The sequence below is a fragment of the Gossypium hirsutum genome, chromosome D06, assembly GCF_007990345.1.
Source record: "Gossypium hirsutum isolate 1008001.06 chromosome D06, Gossypium_hirsutum_v2.1, whole genome shotgun sequence".
Taxonomy (NCBI): Eukaryota; Viridiplantae; Streptophyta; class Magnoliopsida; order Malvales; family Malvaceae; genus Gossypium; species Gossypium hirsutum.
Window position 1 is genome coordinate 18,852,717 of NC_053442.1, and position 16,741 is coordinate 18,869,457.

Genomic DNA, 16,741 nt, shown 5'->3' on the forward strand with positions numbered 1-16,741 from the left:
GTTAGAAGTAGGTAAAGCATGATCATCTATTCATCATATTTCATGCTTCCCTTTTTCCTACCAAATTACAAGCATTTGTTATGATGTCATTTTTCTTATTGAATAAAACCGTAAAACCAATGTCTGAATTTGGTAATACGATATACGTTGATATGGATGGTGAGACTTGATCTCCCAAGTTATTTCCCCTTACCTAAGCTACCACCCAAGGGCTTCCCTTTTACCAGTCTTAAATTGATAAAAGAGAAATAGAGTATGCAAGCCTGTATATGGACACACTTTGGTGATTATAATAAAGCAAACGTGCATTTAGAAGCATCTTGATTTGAAGTTCACTAAGCTCCATTCAAAATCAACTTCCAACATACCTGGAAAAAGAGGAGGATGAAACCGGGAAATCTTGTACCAATATTTTGAGCATGAATTTCCAAGAAAAAGAAGAAGAGAGAGTAACAATTCATGGCTCATATCTCAATTAGACATCTGCTACATGAAGCTCTCACTAGCATGTCCATTAAGTTCTCGACAGGCCATTACCATTGTCACAGTCACCAAATCAGTGTAATTCATGGCACATTATAAGACTTGTATGGTAAAACTATGAAAAATGGGCCAAAAAGGGAGACACCATGCTAGCAAAATGTATATTATAGTATGGTCACGAATCATGATTTCACGCCCAGAAACCAACTCAGTCTAAAGTGCAAATCTGAAAAGGTGGATGGTTAATGGATTCTACTTGCCTTTGTTCTTTGCGGATCCAGAGTAATGCGGAAAGCATGGGAGAAGAACTTTCATCAAGTTCTTCATCAGAACTAAATGGTAAGCATATCATTTGTTGTCAGCTCCCATGGTTCTTCGTATAAAAATTTCTCAATCACAGTGAATGCTGCCCTAGGAATGCCTTCATCCTCTTTGGATTCTTCATCAGGGACATTCTTTGATTTCACCTAATCTGTCATGACTTCCACTACCAAGTAAGAGAAAACAATAACTTTTTCTGCAAGTTATCAGCAACAAAATGTAATTCGTATAAAGATCAAATAATTTACAAGGACATCTTGAACTCGATCCACGCATTGCAGTTAAAAAAAAAATAAAGATGTCTTAACTGCATAGCAGTGTGAAGATTAAACAATCGACTTGAGTAATTCAAAAAAAAAAAAAGATGGGATTCCCAATGCAAAGAAATATATAGAACCAAAATGAAACATATAGAGCCCTTGCAAACACTCGAACATTGTAATAACACTTCCAAATGCCTTAATGAAAGAATCATTTCAGTCATTACATTTGGATTATCGGAAAACTTCATTCATATGAAATGCTAAAAAGCATCTAAGAATTTCCATTCTGAACCTTAAAATTCGAATACCTCGGGAATCTGCAGCTCCTATGCATGAGCATAACTGTAACCAGAACAGGGGCAATTGCAGAACACAGGTGCTCCAAGGAGTGTCCACTGATAATATAATTATTTGCACAGTATATCTTCATGTCAGCTAGAGCTTCCATTTTGGCCAGGATGAAAACTCCTGTACCAGATTGTTATCGTATTTTTAAGCAAACCAACATTCTTGAGAGCAAGGAAAGAAAATACAATATACTGCCAATGCTTTTCGAAAACACAGAGAACGAGAGAGTATCAAATGACATAAAGATTAAAGATGACAATCCAAAGGAAGCATATTCCATACAGCTCCTAGCATGCTAATTGTAGTAAATCCACAAATTTCCAACCCTTTTTCCACATGATTATTTGCTTGAAGTGGGATTTCCATGTGAGGCGGGAAGAGGAAGACAAATGACATACCTACCGTCCAAAGCCAGTATCTAGAGTGGGTATATTTAGGTGGGAACAAAAATGTCATGATTGGAATAGCAATGCACGGAATTAACTGGAATATCATGCACAACCAAAGATCATTAAATGTTCTGCAAACAATAATCAAGTCTTATTCAGCCAAAACAAATCGAAATCTGAATGACAAGCTTTGACCAATTCAGTGAACAGATGAAAAGATCATCTCAAGAAAGAATCAAACCTTGCATAACTTGTGCTTAGAACAGCAAGAACTACTAGTGAAAAAAGGCAACTTAATCCAATTCTTTCTCCGAGTCTCTCGAGTATAAAAGTAGAGAAAAGTGAGGAATAAGCAATCATCATCTGCGCATATGTGAATTAATTTGATGTTATGGAGCATTTGACAGAAATAAGGTAGTAAAATTCCAAAGGGGCTATGATTGTGGATGAAATAGAATGGAAACTCATCTGCAATTTCTGATTCTTTCTATGTAAAAACACAATAAAAATACCAAATTAGAAACAAAGCAAGTGAGATTTCAACTATTTGGTATTCAGCAATGAAGCGCAAATTCGAAGGGTAGACAAAAATAAAATATTGAAGTTCATGGTTTCAACTACGGCAAATAGCTGTGTTAAGAACAACATTTGAATGATGGAAACAACCATCAAGAACCGAAAGCTAGAGGAACAAAGAAAAAAAATATAAAGAAGTAAAGTTGCAAGGCTAACCGGCAAGGTGTCCAGCAGTACTCGATTGTCATCAGGCCTGAGATGATAATAAGCAGAACCAAAAGCCACACTTGCAGTTCCTCCATAGAAAAGCAGCCAGCCCCACAGCTCTCCTGGCAATCTGCCACCAATCCACCGTCCATAAACACCAGTTAATCAGCAAATGGTCACAAATTTATCCTTTACAAATTACAACTTAAAGACATCTAAGTTTTTTAAAAAAAGGGGGCAAAAAACACCTTATATTGAAAAAGCTTCCTCCTCCAAGGCAAAGAACAAACCCAAGAACACCCACAATCAGAAATGGGAAATTGGTGATCACATTCAACGTGTTAGGAACTCCTATAAGCAAAACAAAGAATGAGAAAACATAAAATTTTGCAAATTTTCCCTTTTAATGTACAATTTTCTCTTCTTCTTTTTTCCACATCCCATCCCATCCCATCCCATCCCATACCTTCACTTCACTTCACTTGTTTCTTAGAAAACACAATGTAAAAGAAAGAGTTACCTACGAAGTTGCGCATGTCAGCATAGAGATGGTTCCTGTAAGAAAGTGGGACCTTTGGAGTAACCAACATGATGAAAAGCCAACAAAGCAATGCAACTCCCCATATTCGACTTCTTCCTCTTCCTACCTGTTGATTCACCGTCCAAACCATTGTTTCCTCTCTTTTTTTTTTCTTTGAAAGAAAAACTGTCAACTTTTCCTTCTCTGTTTCCACTGTCGTATGTTTGGGTTTTTATTTCTTGTGATCTGCTCTATACTTCTGGGGAATATTTTTCTTTGGCTTTATGTTCGATTTTGCATTTGTTTTCATTCGAATTTGACGATGTTTCATATGTGTGTCCCCTCCCTTTATCTTCTCCCAACATGGGCTATATAGGCCCTTTTTCTTTCAGAGGCAGTACATAGACCTGTAAATAGGATCCAAAAAGAGAAAAATAAAATTCCTTTCCTTTTGTGAAGGCCCAATCTTGAATTATGGTAAATTTCTCTAAGTTGGCACATGAAGGCATGGCTTTAAGCCTCTTGCCTTTCATTTATTCACATATTAATCTCTCTTCCTTACCCTTTTATACAAAAATAACTTCTTTTTATATCTCATTGACTCAATACTTGCACAAATTCTCCTTTTCTTTTTGAAATTCATTGAAAACTTCCTTTATATCAACTCAAGTAGCACAGGTGGAAACAAGCATTACAAATTTGGGGAAATTTTTATACGATTCAAACCCTAAATTTGATGTTTACAGACTTAAAATCCATATGAAATCTTAACACTGCATTAGTATTTTATTCAGAACACGGTTATATTATTCATAAACTTATAACCTTGATACAAACAATCAACAATACAATCTGGTGATAAATCTAATTAACATTCAAAACATTATCCAAGTTAAAAGCCTGCAGGCTTAAATCAATATTCATTTTCATTCTTATATTATATTTTTGAGTGGCTGTTTAATACATAAGCGATAAAATAAAAATTTTAACTTCTCAACCCGCGTGCAGATTTTGCTACATGTCATATTCACTTATTTATTACTTTTTTAAATACAATTTAAGGACACATTCTTTCAAAAAAAAACCTTAAAAACACATGATAATACCTCAACCCCACTTGTGGAGTTAAATTTTTTTTATCTCCGTTAGTATACCAAATAATTATTTGTATATTTTCAATTGTAGATGTCTATATATAATTATGGTTTCAATTCCTCTATTATGATTAAATTTTATTATTAACCCTTATACTTTATTTGACATAAATGTCATTAATTAGTCTAAATAGTTATTAATTATTCTACTTAAATTGTTAGTGTTGATATTTTTTTTCTTAAAAACATTGTTAGGACCAAGGCTGTCCAAGACTGATGTTTCGACTATTGTTCAAACACCTATTCAGACAAGACTTTGGGACATCCTAAGTGATATGAGGTGTTGACGTTTTTGACTTAGGCCTTCTAATAAGATTTTACCATAAGCAAATGGATCCCAGGATTTATTTGTTTTGTCTCAACCTTGTGGATCGAAATTGATGGCTTAAAGAAGAGTTGATCAACTTGCCTTATTGGATAAAGCTTATCTTATCTTTTAGCTTTGGTGATTTATGTGTTGATTTTACTTGTTTTATCAGGCTTTATCTTGGGATAAGTTTTGGAGTTTATTTATTTAGGATCATTATGCTACTAAGGATGCATTTACCTCTACAAAATATTATCAGAAAGGCTACCTCATTTGGCCATGAATAGACAACTTATTCACATGAATGGATGTATCTTTTGGAAGTGTTTGTAACATCCTGATTTTAAGTGGTGTCAGAAAATGTGGTTTCAGAACTTCATTTCTATAAATCGAGTCTATGAGGATGAAATATAAAGATTAACGAAGTTGTTATGACAAAAAATTGAAGATTAGTTAATTAAAGCTCAATGACTGAATTATAAAAGTCCAATCACTATCAAGTTTTAATTTAAAAAATGCTTGATTACCTAATTAAAAATAATCTAAACGGTCAAAATGGTTGTTAAACCATTGTTGTTCATATTAATTGTGGAATATGATAATGATTTACACTTAGCATGATTGATAATTAAATTAAATATATATATGCTTTAATAATTAATTAATCATAGTTAGTTAAACTAATTAAACTACTAATTATACTATTTATGCTTAACTAAGTGGAAAGAAAGATGAAAAACATTCCACCGTCCACAAAAAGAGGGAAAGAAAGAAACAAAATTTCATGGTTTTGAGGAAACATTCGACTATTCAATTCACAAGGTAACCAAGCTAAATCTTTGAAATTTTTATAGATTTTTGATCATGGGAGCTTGAATTAGCTAGCCCATGTATAAATTTGTTCAATTTTTTAGTTGTTAGCAAGTTGTCATTAAAGAAGAATTGATGAATTAGGTTTGAATTTGAAGAAATTGATAGTTAATGAGCTTAAATTGTGATAAGGACTAAATTAGAAACTAAGTTAAACTTGTTAGATAACTTTGTAACACTAGGGACTAGATTGAATACATTAAAAATTGCAAGGTCAATTTTGTGCCCAAACAAGCTTATATTTGTTTTTTATTTAAGGGCATAATGGTCAATGTTAGGTTAAGTGTTAGTAGGGTATAAATACAACTTTATATATAAATACAACTTTATAAACCCTTGTTTTGAGATATTTGGTGGCTGAAAAGTTTCTTTAGGGTTTATAGCTTTTAGGTTAGGTTTTATTTCTCTTTCTCTTTTCTTTTTCTTTTAATTTTTAGGTTAGGTTTTCTCTTTTCATTTTAGAGTAAAGTTTACTCTTGTAGTTTTCTGTCTTCTATCTTGTAAAATATTTTGTAAATGAAGATGAATGAAGCTTTTAGGTGCAATTGGTTTCGCATCTAAATGAACATTTCTTACTTTATCTTTATATTGTGCATAATAACTATTTGATGAAATGTCTATTTGGATGTTAAGCTTTATCATGTGCTAAATTTGTTGATGATTGGTTGATTGGCTATTTGTTAGTTTAAGTTAATGTTTATGCTTGATTAATTGGTTGTTCGATTATATCGAAATGCTTAATACGATAGAATTGATGCATCTAGCAAAAAATCTAGATAAACGAGACCGAGAAAAGAGTTTAGCCTTAGATAGTTCGATACGATTATATCGAATAGTGAGACCGAGAGGAGATCTATATGCCTAGGTAAGACTGAGAGGAGAACTTAGGTGGTATCTTTTAGTCAAGGATGAGACCGAGAAGAGATTCCTAGCCAAAAGTGACAATCAATATAATATGTATAGGTTTATTAACTTAGTTAGCAATTAACAAATCAACTGACCATCGTTTTATCATTTACATTGTCTAAGGCAATAGGGAAGAAAATTAAATTAGTTAGTTTAATTGATAGTTTAATTTTAGTTTATAAACAATCGAAGAAGAATTTGAGAGAGTATTGTTGCTTAGTAGAATATGAAATTTCTAATGGAAAGGGCTTAATTTATAGGCACTTAGTGCTTTGGTGTTCTTAGGATACCCTAGTTGCAGTAGAAGTAGGAAATAGTTACATGCATAAATGGTGTTGTGAAGAGAAAAGTAAGTTGATTTCGTAATTATGGTATAATTACCCTTTGACTACTTCTACTTTTTACTTTTGGCCCTAAACAAAGATAACAACTCACCAAGTCCACTGGCAAACCCTAATTTGCCAATCCCTTTGGCGATCCTTGCTTCGTCAAACCCATTGGCGACCATAATTTGCTAAATCCACTGGCGAACACCAGCTCACTAGACTTGCTGGTGTACATCGCCTCTTCGAACCTACTGGTGTATACCATCTCGTTAAACCTATTGGCATATACTAGGTTGCCAAGCCTTCTGGCAAACTCCAGTTCGCCAAACCTACTGGTAGTCACAGTTCGTCAGGCTCGAACTTCTAGGCTTGGTATGTTACACATACTTAGGTTGTTGTGCGATGTTAAACATGTTTCTTATTATTCTTCGATATTGGTAAAGTTGAAAATGTTGGAAATGACATAAATTGAAAAATATTCTCATAGAAAAGAAGGTAGCTAATATTAGTCTATTTATGATTGGGCTAAACCTATCTGCTATTGATATTGTGACTTGGATTATTGATTAAAGTTGTGGAGCACACCTATGTAATGACATTAGGTTGTTAGCAACAGTAGACTTTTAGAAAGGAACGAAGCAATTCTTCGAATGCAAACAGCGCAAAACTTGTTGCTAAGTCTATTAAGACTTGCATATTATCTTTTCCTATAGGTTTAAAGATGGAGCTAAAAGAATGTTTTTATGTCCAAGGTTGCTAAGAAACATCATTTCAGTTTCATACATAGTTGAGAATAATGGTTTCAAGTTTAAGGTGAAGGGAAATAGTTGCTCATTTATTTGGAATGAAATACATTACAGATAAACTTCATTACATAATGGGTCCTATGTATTGGATATGCAAAAACATATGCTCGACATAATAACTAATAAAGCTAAAAGAGATGATCTATCGAAGACCTACATCTGGCATTGTAGGTTTGTTCATGTTAAGGAGACTCATATAGCTAAGTTACATAAATAAGGTTATCTAGATCCACTTGATTATAAATTATTTGGAACATGTGAATATTATCTCATTGGTAAAATGGCTAAGACAACCTTTATTGTAAAAGGTGAAAGGGTTGGGGTTTTATTAAGCCTAATGCATTCAGATGTATTTCGCCCAATGAGCACAACAACTAGAAATAGGTATTCCCACTTTATAACATTTATTGATGATCATTCTTGATATGGTTATGTATACCTTATGAGGTATAAGTTTGAAGCTTTTGAGATGTTTAAAAAATTTAGGGCTGAAGTAGAGAAACAAACTTGTAAGAATTTTCTAGCATTTCAAGTGGGTTGAAGAGGATAATATCTTAGCCAAGAATTTTTAATTCATCTGATAGAAAATGGAATCATATCACAATGGACTCCACCTAGAATTCCACAGCACAATAGAGTGTGTAAGATGGGAAACCACACCTTGTTGGGCATGGTTCATTCCATGATGTCTAGGGTAAGCCTTATAATATCCTTTTGGGGATATGCCTTAGAAACTACAACCTATCTTCTAAATAGGGTTCAAACCAAATCGATAGATAAAAAACCATATGAGATATGATATGGCAAGAGACCAAATTTATCCTATTATAAAATATGGGGATGCACTACTTATGTAAAGCGTGTAGACTTTAATAAGCTTGCAACTAGATCGAATAAATGTATGTTTGTAGGATACCTACAGGAAACTATTGGATATTACTTCTATAACCTTACTGAAAAAAAGTTTATACTAGAAAAGGTCTGTGGGACTAAATTAAAACTTGAAGAAGTTCAAGAAACACAAACTAACATTCCACTAGAACCTAAACGTGAGGCATGTGATGTCCAACAAAAATTTTAAGAGGCACTACCACTATGAATGTCAAACAAGATACGTAAAAAACCGGAGAGATATGGATTCCTTTTATATAGGAACAAATTGTCTTTAGATTCTGAACCTACTACATATAAGGAAGTAATGTGTGACATTGATTTCAAAAAATGGCTTAAAGCTATGAAATCTTAGATGAAGCCCATGAAGATCAACCAAGTATAGACATTGGTTGATCTACTTGAAAGGATAAAACTCATTGGGTGTAAATGGGTCTTTAAGAGAAAGATTGACATGAATGGCAATGTGAAAACGTATAAGGCCAAACTGGTGGCAAGAGATTATAATCAAGTTGAAGGCATTGATTATGAGGAAACCTTTTTGTTAGTCATTATGTTTAAATAGAATTAGATTATGCTTACTATTGCAAAATTCTATGATTATGAGATTTGGTATATGAACGTAAATACTACTTTCTTTAATGGGAATTTGTAAGAACATGTATATATGATACAACCTGAAAGCTTTAAGTCCACTACAGATCCTAATCAAGTATACAAGCTACGAAAATCCATTTATGGATTAAAGCAAGCATCTTAGCGTTGGAATATTAGATTTGATAAAATAATTAGAGATTTTAATTTCATTAAAAATCTTGATGACTTATGTGTCTACAAGAAGAAAATTGGTGATGCAATTATTTTTCTATTATTATATGTCAATGACATAATAATGATGGGAAATGACATACCTATGATACAAGTAAATAAGATCTAGCTTTCCAAGTAGTTCTCCATGAAGGATTTGGGAGAAGTAGCCTATGTTCTAGGAATTATGATCTATAGGTATATCTCTCTCACTCTATTTACATAGACAATATGCTAAAAAGGTTTAGCATGGATTCTTCCAAAGAGAGGAAGTTTGCTTGTGGTGTATAGTATACATCTCTCAAAAGAAATAAGTCCTAAAACTTGAAAGATAGAACAAGAATGGATAAGGGTTCATATTCTTTCACAACGGGATCTATCATGTATGCCATGTTATACATAACATAATATGTATCTTATGCTCTCAGTATCATGGGTCGATACCAAAGTAATCTTGGTGATGGTCATTAGACTATTGTGAAAAATATCCTAAAGTACTTACGAAGAACTAAGGACTTTTTATTGGTCTATGGAGGGATTAAACTCCAAGTTAGGGGTTATAGAGGTGTTGCATTCCAATCAAATAAGGATGGCAACAAGTTATACTATGGATTCATGTTTACATTAAATGGCACTATAGTCAGTTGGAAAACTTCTGTACAAGCAACGACAATTGACTCAACAACTAAGGTTGAATACATCGTTGCATGTGAGGCTGCAAAGAAGGTTGTTTGGAATAAAAACTTCTTCATTGAACTAGATGTGGTTCCGAGCATGATTAATCTAACACCCTTGTATTGTGATAACAATGGAGACATAACACAAGCTAAGGAACTAAAGTTTCATCACAAATCCAAACATTATTACAACGAAATCAATTGATCTGAGACACCATTGAGAGACGTGATATAAGTATGGAGAAGATAACCATGGATTATAATCTAGCTTATCCATTCACTAAGTTTCTGACATAGCAGAAACACAATTTTCAAATGGAAGCTCTAAGTCTTAGACATCGACGACTTGATTTAGTGTTAGTGGAAGATTATTAGTGTAAGCCCTACAAGCCAATCACGATTTGCTCCTAAAAACTAAATAATATTTAATTGTATTGATATTATTATAGTTTATAATAATAAATTGAGATATTTCTTTATCTATGAGTTAAGTATATGATATTTAACATTGTGTAGATAAAACACATGAAACACATTAGGTTATGTAAGAGAATTATAAGATTTATAATTATGAGATCTCTATGCATTAAATTCGTGATTCCTAAATTGTTCCTAGCCGTTGTAGTATCAAGATAGGGCATTAATAACGCTTAAAGGTTAGCACATGTTAAGCCTTCATGCATAGGATGCATGCAACTGATTTCATAAGTTGAAGTATAGGATACTTGAGGATAATATATGGGTGCTTGTTATGAGAACAATACACTGAACATGACTCACTATGAGAGTTCCATTTGGTATTTCAGTGAAGTGTCTATGGAAATATTCTCATGTATTGGTAGACTTGTGACATTGACTCACCTTGTATATTGAGTGTCATACTTTGATTCATCACAAAATGGGTCTGTATGGCGAATGCTTAAGGTGGGATGTGTGGGAGCATGAAATAAGGCATATAAAGGTGGCGAAGTTTCTAAAGAGGACCCATCACCCAAGTGATATGAGGGGACATATCCTAGATGCTCTTGACTTGTATTAACCGCAAGTTCTTAGCCAAGGCAATTAGTTAAAGTTAATACAAGGAGTTGCATGACTAACATGGATAAGTAGAGGTAGACACCGTGCCATGACTTTTATCTTACCTGGGATATATGATGAAATTAGTGAATTACACATCGATACTAAACATTGAAAGGCTTTTTATCGAAAACATATTTTTGACTATTCCAATATTGGGGTCATAATAGGTTGCTAGATCTCACTTATGATCTACGAATATAGTTATTTATTAATTGAAAAATATATATTTTTTGCCAACATAATTGGAAGCCTAATGGGTCAACACGAAATAGAATTTGGAAATTAAAATGAGAAATGACTAAATTAAATAGTTCAATAAAGTTCAAGGTCTAAAGTGCAACTAATCAAAAGTTGATTAAAAACCCCTAGCCTATGTATTCTAACTTAGCCACATATCTCATTGTTGTTGTCCTCTTTTTGGTCTCTCTTTTTCTCATGGAAAAATAAAAAGAAAATAAAACAGAAACTATTTTTTGGAATTTTTGCTTCTAGTTTTCTTTTCTGTATTGAGATTGAGACTGAAAAGGGTATGGATCCATGTGATCAGATAGCTAGCATTATCTTGACAAAGTGGATCTGGACCTTACGAAGGTTTTCTAACTTCCTAGTGTGGATTACCGTTAGCGGTCAGATCTTTGAATGATTGTAGGTTTTCGAAAATAGAGCCCGGTGTTCGTATGAAAATGGAGAAAGAATTGAACGAGAATCACAACCACCCTGGTTAAAGGTATAAATTTTTTTACTGTATTTCGTGTATGATGACATGAAAAAATCATTCAAACTAATTTTTGGTGGAATTCCATTCGTTGTATGTTTTCATTTTCTGTTGCGTTTATTTTTATGCTTGTTTTTATTTTATTTTTTAGACTATAATCAGATTCCAACAAATGGATTTCAAGATGTATTTTATTTCAACTCAAACCTTGTAGATCGAAACTGGAGGCTTATGGAGGAGAAGATCGACTTGTCTTATTGGATTAGGCTTATCTTTATCCTTTAGCTTTGATTATTTGTGTTGATTTTACTTGATTTATCAAGCTTTATCTTGGATAAGTTTTGGAGTTTATTTATCCAAGATTATTATGCTACTAAGGATGTATTTATCTCTACAAAATCTAATAGGGAATGCTGCCTCATTTCACCTGTAAATAGGTTTTTTTGTGCCAAAATAAATAGGTAGTTATTTGCATGAATTGATGTATCTTTTGGGAATGCTTGTGCTACATTTGCCTTGTATCTTTTGCATTTCATAGGCTTTATTGGAGAGTTTTTGTATTGTGAGGTTTTTGAGGTGAGTGGTTTGTGACAAGTTGGGGTTATTTATTGAGGCTACATTTACTTATTTGTGTAAGGTTGATTGGGCTTTAGACAATAGATTACTATATTATTGTTGAATAAAATTCTTCACTGAGTGAAGCTCTGCAGAGTAGAATTGGTGAATCCAAACTACGGTAACAAATCTCGTGTTTATTTCTCTCATTATCTTATTTGTTTGTTGCTTGTGTTCTGTTCGAGCATGTGTTTAAACATCTGTCCAAACTTCTGTTCAAACACCTACCTAAACATCTGTACGAACATTAAATTGAACAGAGAGCAAGCGAAATTCTTACAAACACCTCTTAAGATTTTTTGTTGTGTTGAAATAGGTGTTTTAAGAAAAATCAATTACTTTTTTACTAGAATACTTAATGTTATTAACTATTTATATTAACTAATGTTATAAAAATAAAATAATATTAAATTAAATTAAAATACAAGAATTAAATCCTAAATTTAAACCGAGTTAAAATCATAATTTGACCATCTATAAATCAATGGAAGAAAACAAACGAGGACAAAGCAAAAAAGAGTTGAACTGCCAATTTGGCAAGTTCCATAACTTTACAGATTCCCAGTTTTATTATCTAATGATTGATTGCTATAACCTGTCATACCAAATCTGATTAATTACCCAAAAATAAGCCCCTTTTTTTGTCTGAATGGACAAGCAAAGCAAAGACATTAAACTTGTCATCAAACTGACATTGTTGTGACAAATTGGTGTCTTTTATTCATTTTGCTTTGGCTAACACAAACGAACAAGCAACCTTCTGTTTTATATATGTATATATATATAATTAAGGTATCTTTACGGTATGTTTTTTTTATTTATGATCATTTTATAATTATTTTTAATAATATTAATTCTAAATTTTATAATTAATTTTATTTTATAGAAAATTAATTTTTTTTAAAAAAATACATTTTCTTTTTTTATAAAAATAATATAAAATTTTTATTAATTACAAAAATGAGTTGGGGGAGAAATTATTTACTGGAATGGATTGTTTGCTATTGTACCCGTATGTGTTGTCTGACACACCGGTAGCGCCACTCCTCTTTTTTGGCCAATCATGACACAATCATCAGTTTTAAAAAAATTTATTGGTGCCATGTCATGTGACACCTGTATGTATTTAGCAAAATACTCGTAAAAATATTGGTATACGTAGTGGGGAGACAAGAAAATAGTTTTTACTGGTGTCGCTAGTTTGTGAGGAGGCACCGGTGATTTTTGTATAAGAAAACCGTTGTCAGGAAAAATAAAAGGTTGAGACAAAAAATATTTTTTAACAAAAAAATACTTTTTAATTGGTGCTGCCAGTGTGTCAGGCAGCACTGGTGGTATTTAAAAAAAAGTATTGTTAGGACAAAAAGTTGAAAGGGAAAAAATTGGTTTCGTCGACAAGTCAAGCTGCACTAATTTAAAATTCCGATCCCGTGACATTGTCAGGTGGCACCAAACCCCTTTATAAACCCCCCTCCCCTGGGCAAAAATTTGTTTCTGTTGAAGAGAAGAAAAATACTTCTTTTTGTTTAGTAGAAGGGTGAAAACAGAAAAAAATAATAACAAAAAGAGTTTAAAAAAATTGTTTAGCAATACGTGAGAGAAAAAATGGTTTACGAAATCAGAAAAGAAAACAAAGAGCTGCTAGAAATCAACGTTCGAAAATCAACATATTTCATTCTAGACTTCAAAAATTAAGTTTGAGTTGGTAAAGTTTGTAATTATTTGTATGTAATTATATTATATTATATTTTATATTGATAATTAGTAATATAATATGCAAGTAGTATTGTTTTGATAAAAAAACATTTTGTTGCTATATATTTTTTAATAGGAGCTAATATTGTTTTAATAGAAGCTAATATTTTTTTTATTTTTAATTTATTTTACAAATTTAATATCAAATATGAATAATCATTTCTTCGTATACGTTCATTTCGAGGGGTAATTTTATAAACAACAGTTGGTTGTATATTTGAATCTCACCAGCAAATAGGAATGAGGTTTAATAAGAATGTAAAAGTCGATGATATAAAAAAAAGATTAGTGCGAAAATTGCTCGACATTCGTCCAGTTGATAGCTCGGACCATGGACATGCGCCCTCAAGACGTGGTACTCACCTAGTCCATAATAAATTAACGTATTAGTTAAATATGCCAATTAAAAAAATAATGGTGTGCAACTTTAAAATATACAGTCGTGAATAACAAGTAAAAGAATTTTTTACCAATACATTAATCATCATTGTTGTGTGATCAGTTACTTTGATCAAAGAATCTATTTTAATATTTGCACAAACAAATTTAAATAAACATATCATTTTAAATAATTAATCACCAACTAAACAAGAAAAAGATTAAAATAATTAAATGAAATATAGATGTAATAAAAATATTCTTCTAGCTGAAATTTAACCATACTTATTAAAATTTATATAAATATAAACATAACTAATCTAATATAATAGAACTTACAAACATAAAAAAAAAGAAGACAATATAAACATATAATATACAAACTAATATTAAAAAATATACATTTTTTCTCCACAAAAAATCCAACACAAACGAATTTTTTACAAATAAAAATATAATATTTAAGCATTACATCTTAAATACTAAATTTAAATATTAACAATAATTTAATGAACAAACATATAATATACAAACTATTACTAAAAAAATATACCTTAATTTTATCACACTTCCTCCTTACAACTTCCACACAAATAAATTTCCCAGAGAACACTAACACAAAACAATCTTAACAAATTTTTTTCACTCCACAAAATTTTTTTAACACCTGGTGTTGTGAAAGGGGAATCATTGCCCCTTTTTAAAGAGGAGAAAAACAAAAGAAGAAAGAGAAAACAAAATAGAAAAGGGGCCTCGGTACAACCGAGGCGTGACTGAGTGGTTACATTATAGCAAAATATTCAGATGATGTGCAAGTGTACACAGTTGTCAACAAGTAATAAAGTAGTAAGTAAAAAGTATCATCTCCACAAAGATGTATAGACAATTATTGTGAAAAAAAAATCTTAGTAAATTGGTGATGAAAATAATTGAGAGTAGATTGAATTAACTAATTAACTTAACTAAAAATTAACTAAGTATGCTAGAAATGGATGAAAGATGTAAAGACAGAATAACAAGCAAGAATTCACAAGTTTAATTACTATGACATGAAAGAGTTAGATTAATTATTTTCTAACTTAGAATTACTAAAACAATATTAATGATGTTACGGAAGAAATTCATGGCAACTCGACTATTTATTAACCCATGAAATCACACTTATTTAATTATTGAGTTTTTTCTAGCATATTTCTATGTTTAATCAACTTATTAATTATCATAAGCAGACATCATACTATTTGAGGTAACAGTGATATTTATATATTGAAACAATTTAATCACATTAATCATAAGTTCTGCAAAATAATAAATTTCTTTCGATATTATTACTATTTTGACCTAATTTATCAAAAAAGATCAAATATGCACCATTTAGATATTGTGTCAATTAATTACAATCTTGTTCTGATTAAATAATTCATTTGATTGCTTTCCTATGCTTATAATACATGAATACCATATTCATGATTTTATTTGAATGAATAAGCAATCAAGGCACATAACACCATTAACAAAATTTTAAAAATCTAAGCTAAAAGAGTGCAATCAATCTAACGACAACAGAATCAATTCATCTTAATTAAATTAAAAGCAGAAAAATATTTTCAGCAATCATGTTCATCAATTCAAAACAAAATAAAAAGTTGAAAAGGAAAGAAACTAGAAGACAAATTCGATGTTCTCTGTAGCTCAGCTTGTGTTCTTTTTCCTCCTTCCTTCTGCTTTGCTCCTTCGTACAATTGCCTTCAAGAATGTCGAATTTTACTGCTCAAGGGAACTTCTGAATTACTTTTCTCAAACTCTTGTGTTGCTCTCTCAAATGAGAAGTGAAAGAATGAAGAATGGGAGAAGAGATGGTGAGTGAGGGATGAGTGAAAAGAGTGAATAGCTAGGGGCTATTTATACTTGTATAGGTTGGCTATTTTTAGCAAATAAGAGCCTTGAAAATATCTCTTCACACGGTTGACCCTTTCTTTAAGGAAAGTGGGTGGATGACTTCGCAATTTTTGCTTGATTCATGAGAGAGAAGCCTGAAAATGAGAAGGGGATTTGGACAGTTATATGTGGGAAATTTGTGGCTAATTTTTCAATGTTTTATTAAGTATTGGGGGGCTGATTTGGAAACCTCTATGGATGGTTGGATCTTTTCCTCCTCAGTGGACGATTTGGGCTCCTATCTCCTTAGCAGATTGTCCATTTTGTTAACCCAATTCTTGAGCTGGGTCAAGAGAATTTTCAAGGTGCAATATTCCTTTATTTTAGCGTCCAGAGCTGATCACAAACCAACCATTTTCTGCATGGATTATGCTATAGAAATGCTATTGCATTAAGCATTAAAAGGTGAGCTTCAAGACTGCCTTTTCGTCCAGTGCATCAACTGTCTCAAAAATTGCAAAAATAATGT

At 31.9% G+C, this 16,741-nt stretch overlaps 1 protein-coding gene across 2 annotated transcripts; it reads right to left on the bottom strand.

The window, feature by feature from the left end:
- Positions 1-446: 446 nt before the first annotated feature.
- LOC107901484 (uncharacterized) lies at positions 447-3,366 on the bottom strand. Of its 2 annotated transcripts, none has more exons than XM_016827513.2 (7): positions 3,048-3,366; positions 2,776-2,878; positions 2,537-2,657; positions 2,046-2,167; positions 1,814-1,935; positions 1,376-1,535; positions 447-955 (listed from the first exon to the last, which is right to left on the bottom strand). In XM_016827513.2, the coding sequence occupies exons 1-7, from the start codon at positions 3,196-3,198 to the stop codon at positions 928-930; spliced, it is 807 nt and encodes a 268-aa protein (XP_016683002.1). In that variant the 5' UTR covers positions 3,199-3,366; the 3' UTR covers positions 447-927. The 2 variants fall into 2 exon arrangements, with proteins under 2 accessions (XP_016683002.1, XP_016683001.1); XM_016827512.2 differs by having other exon boundaries at positions 447-970.
- Between the last annotated feature and the right edge of the window lie 13,375 nt (positions 3,367-16,741).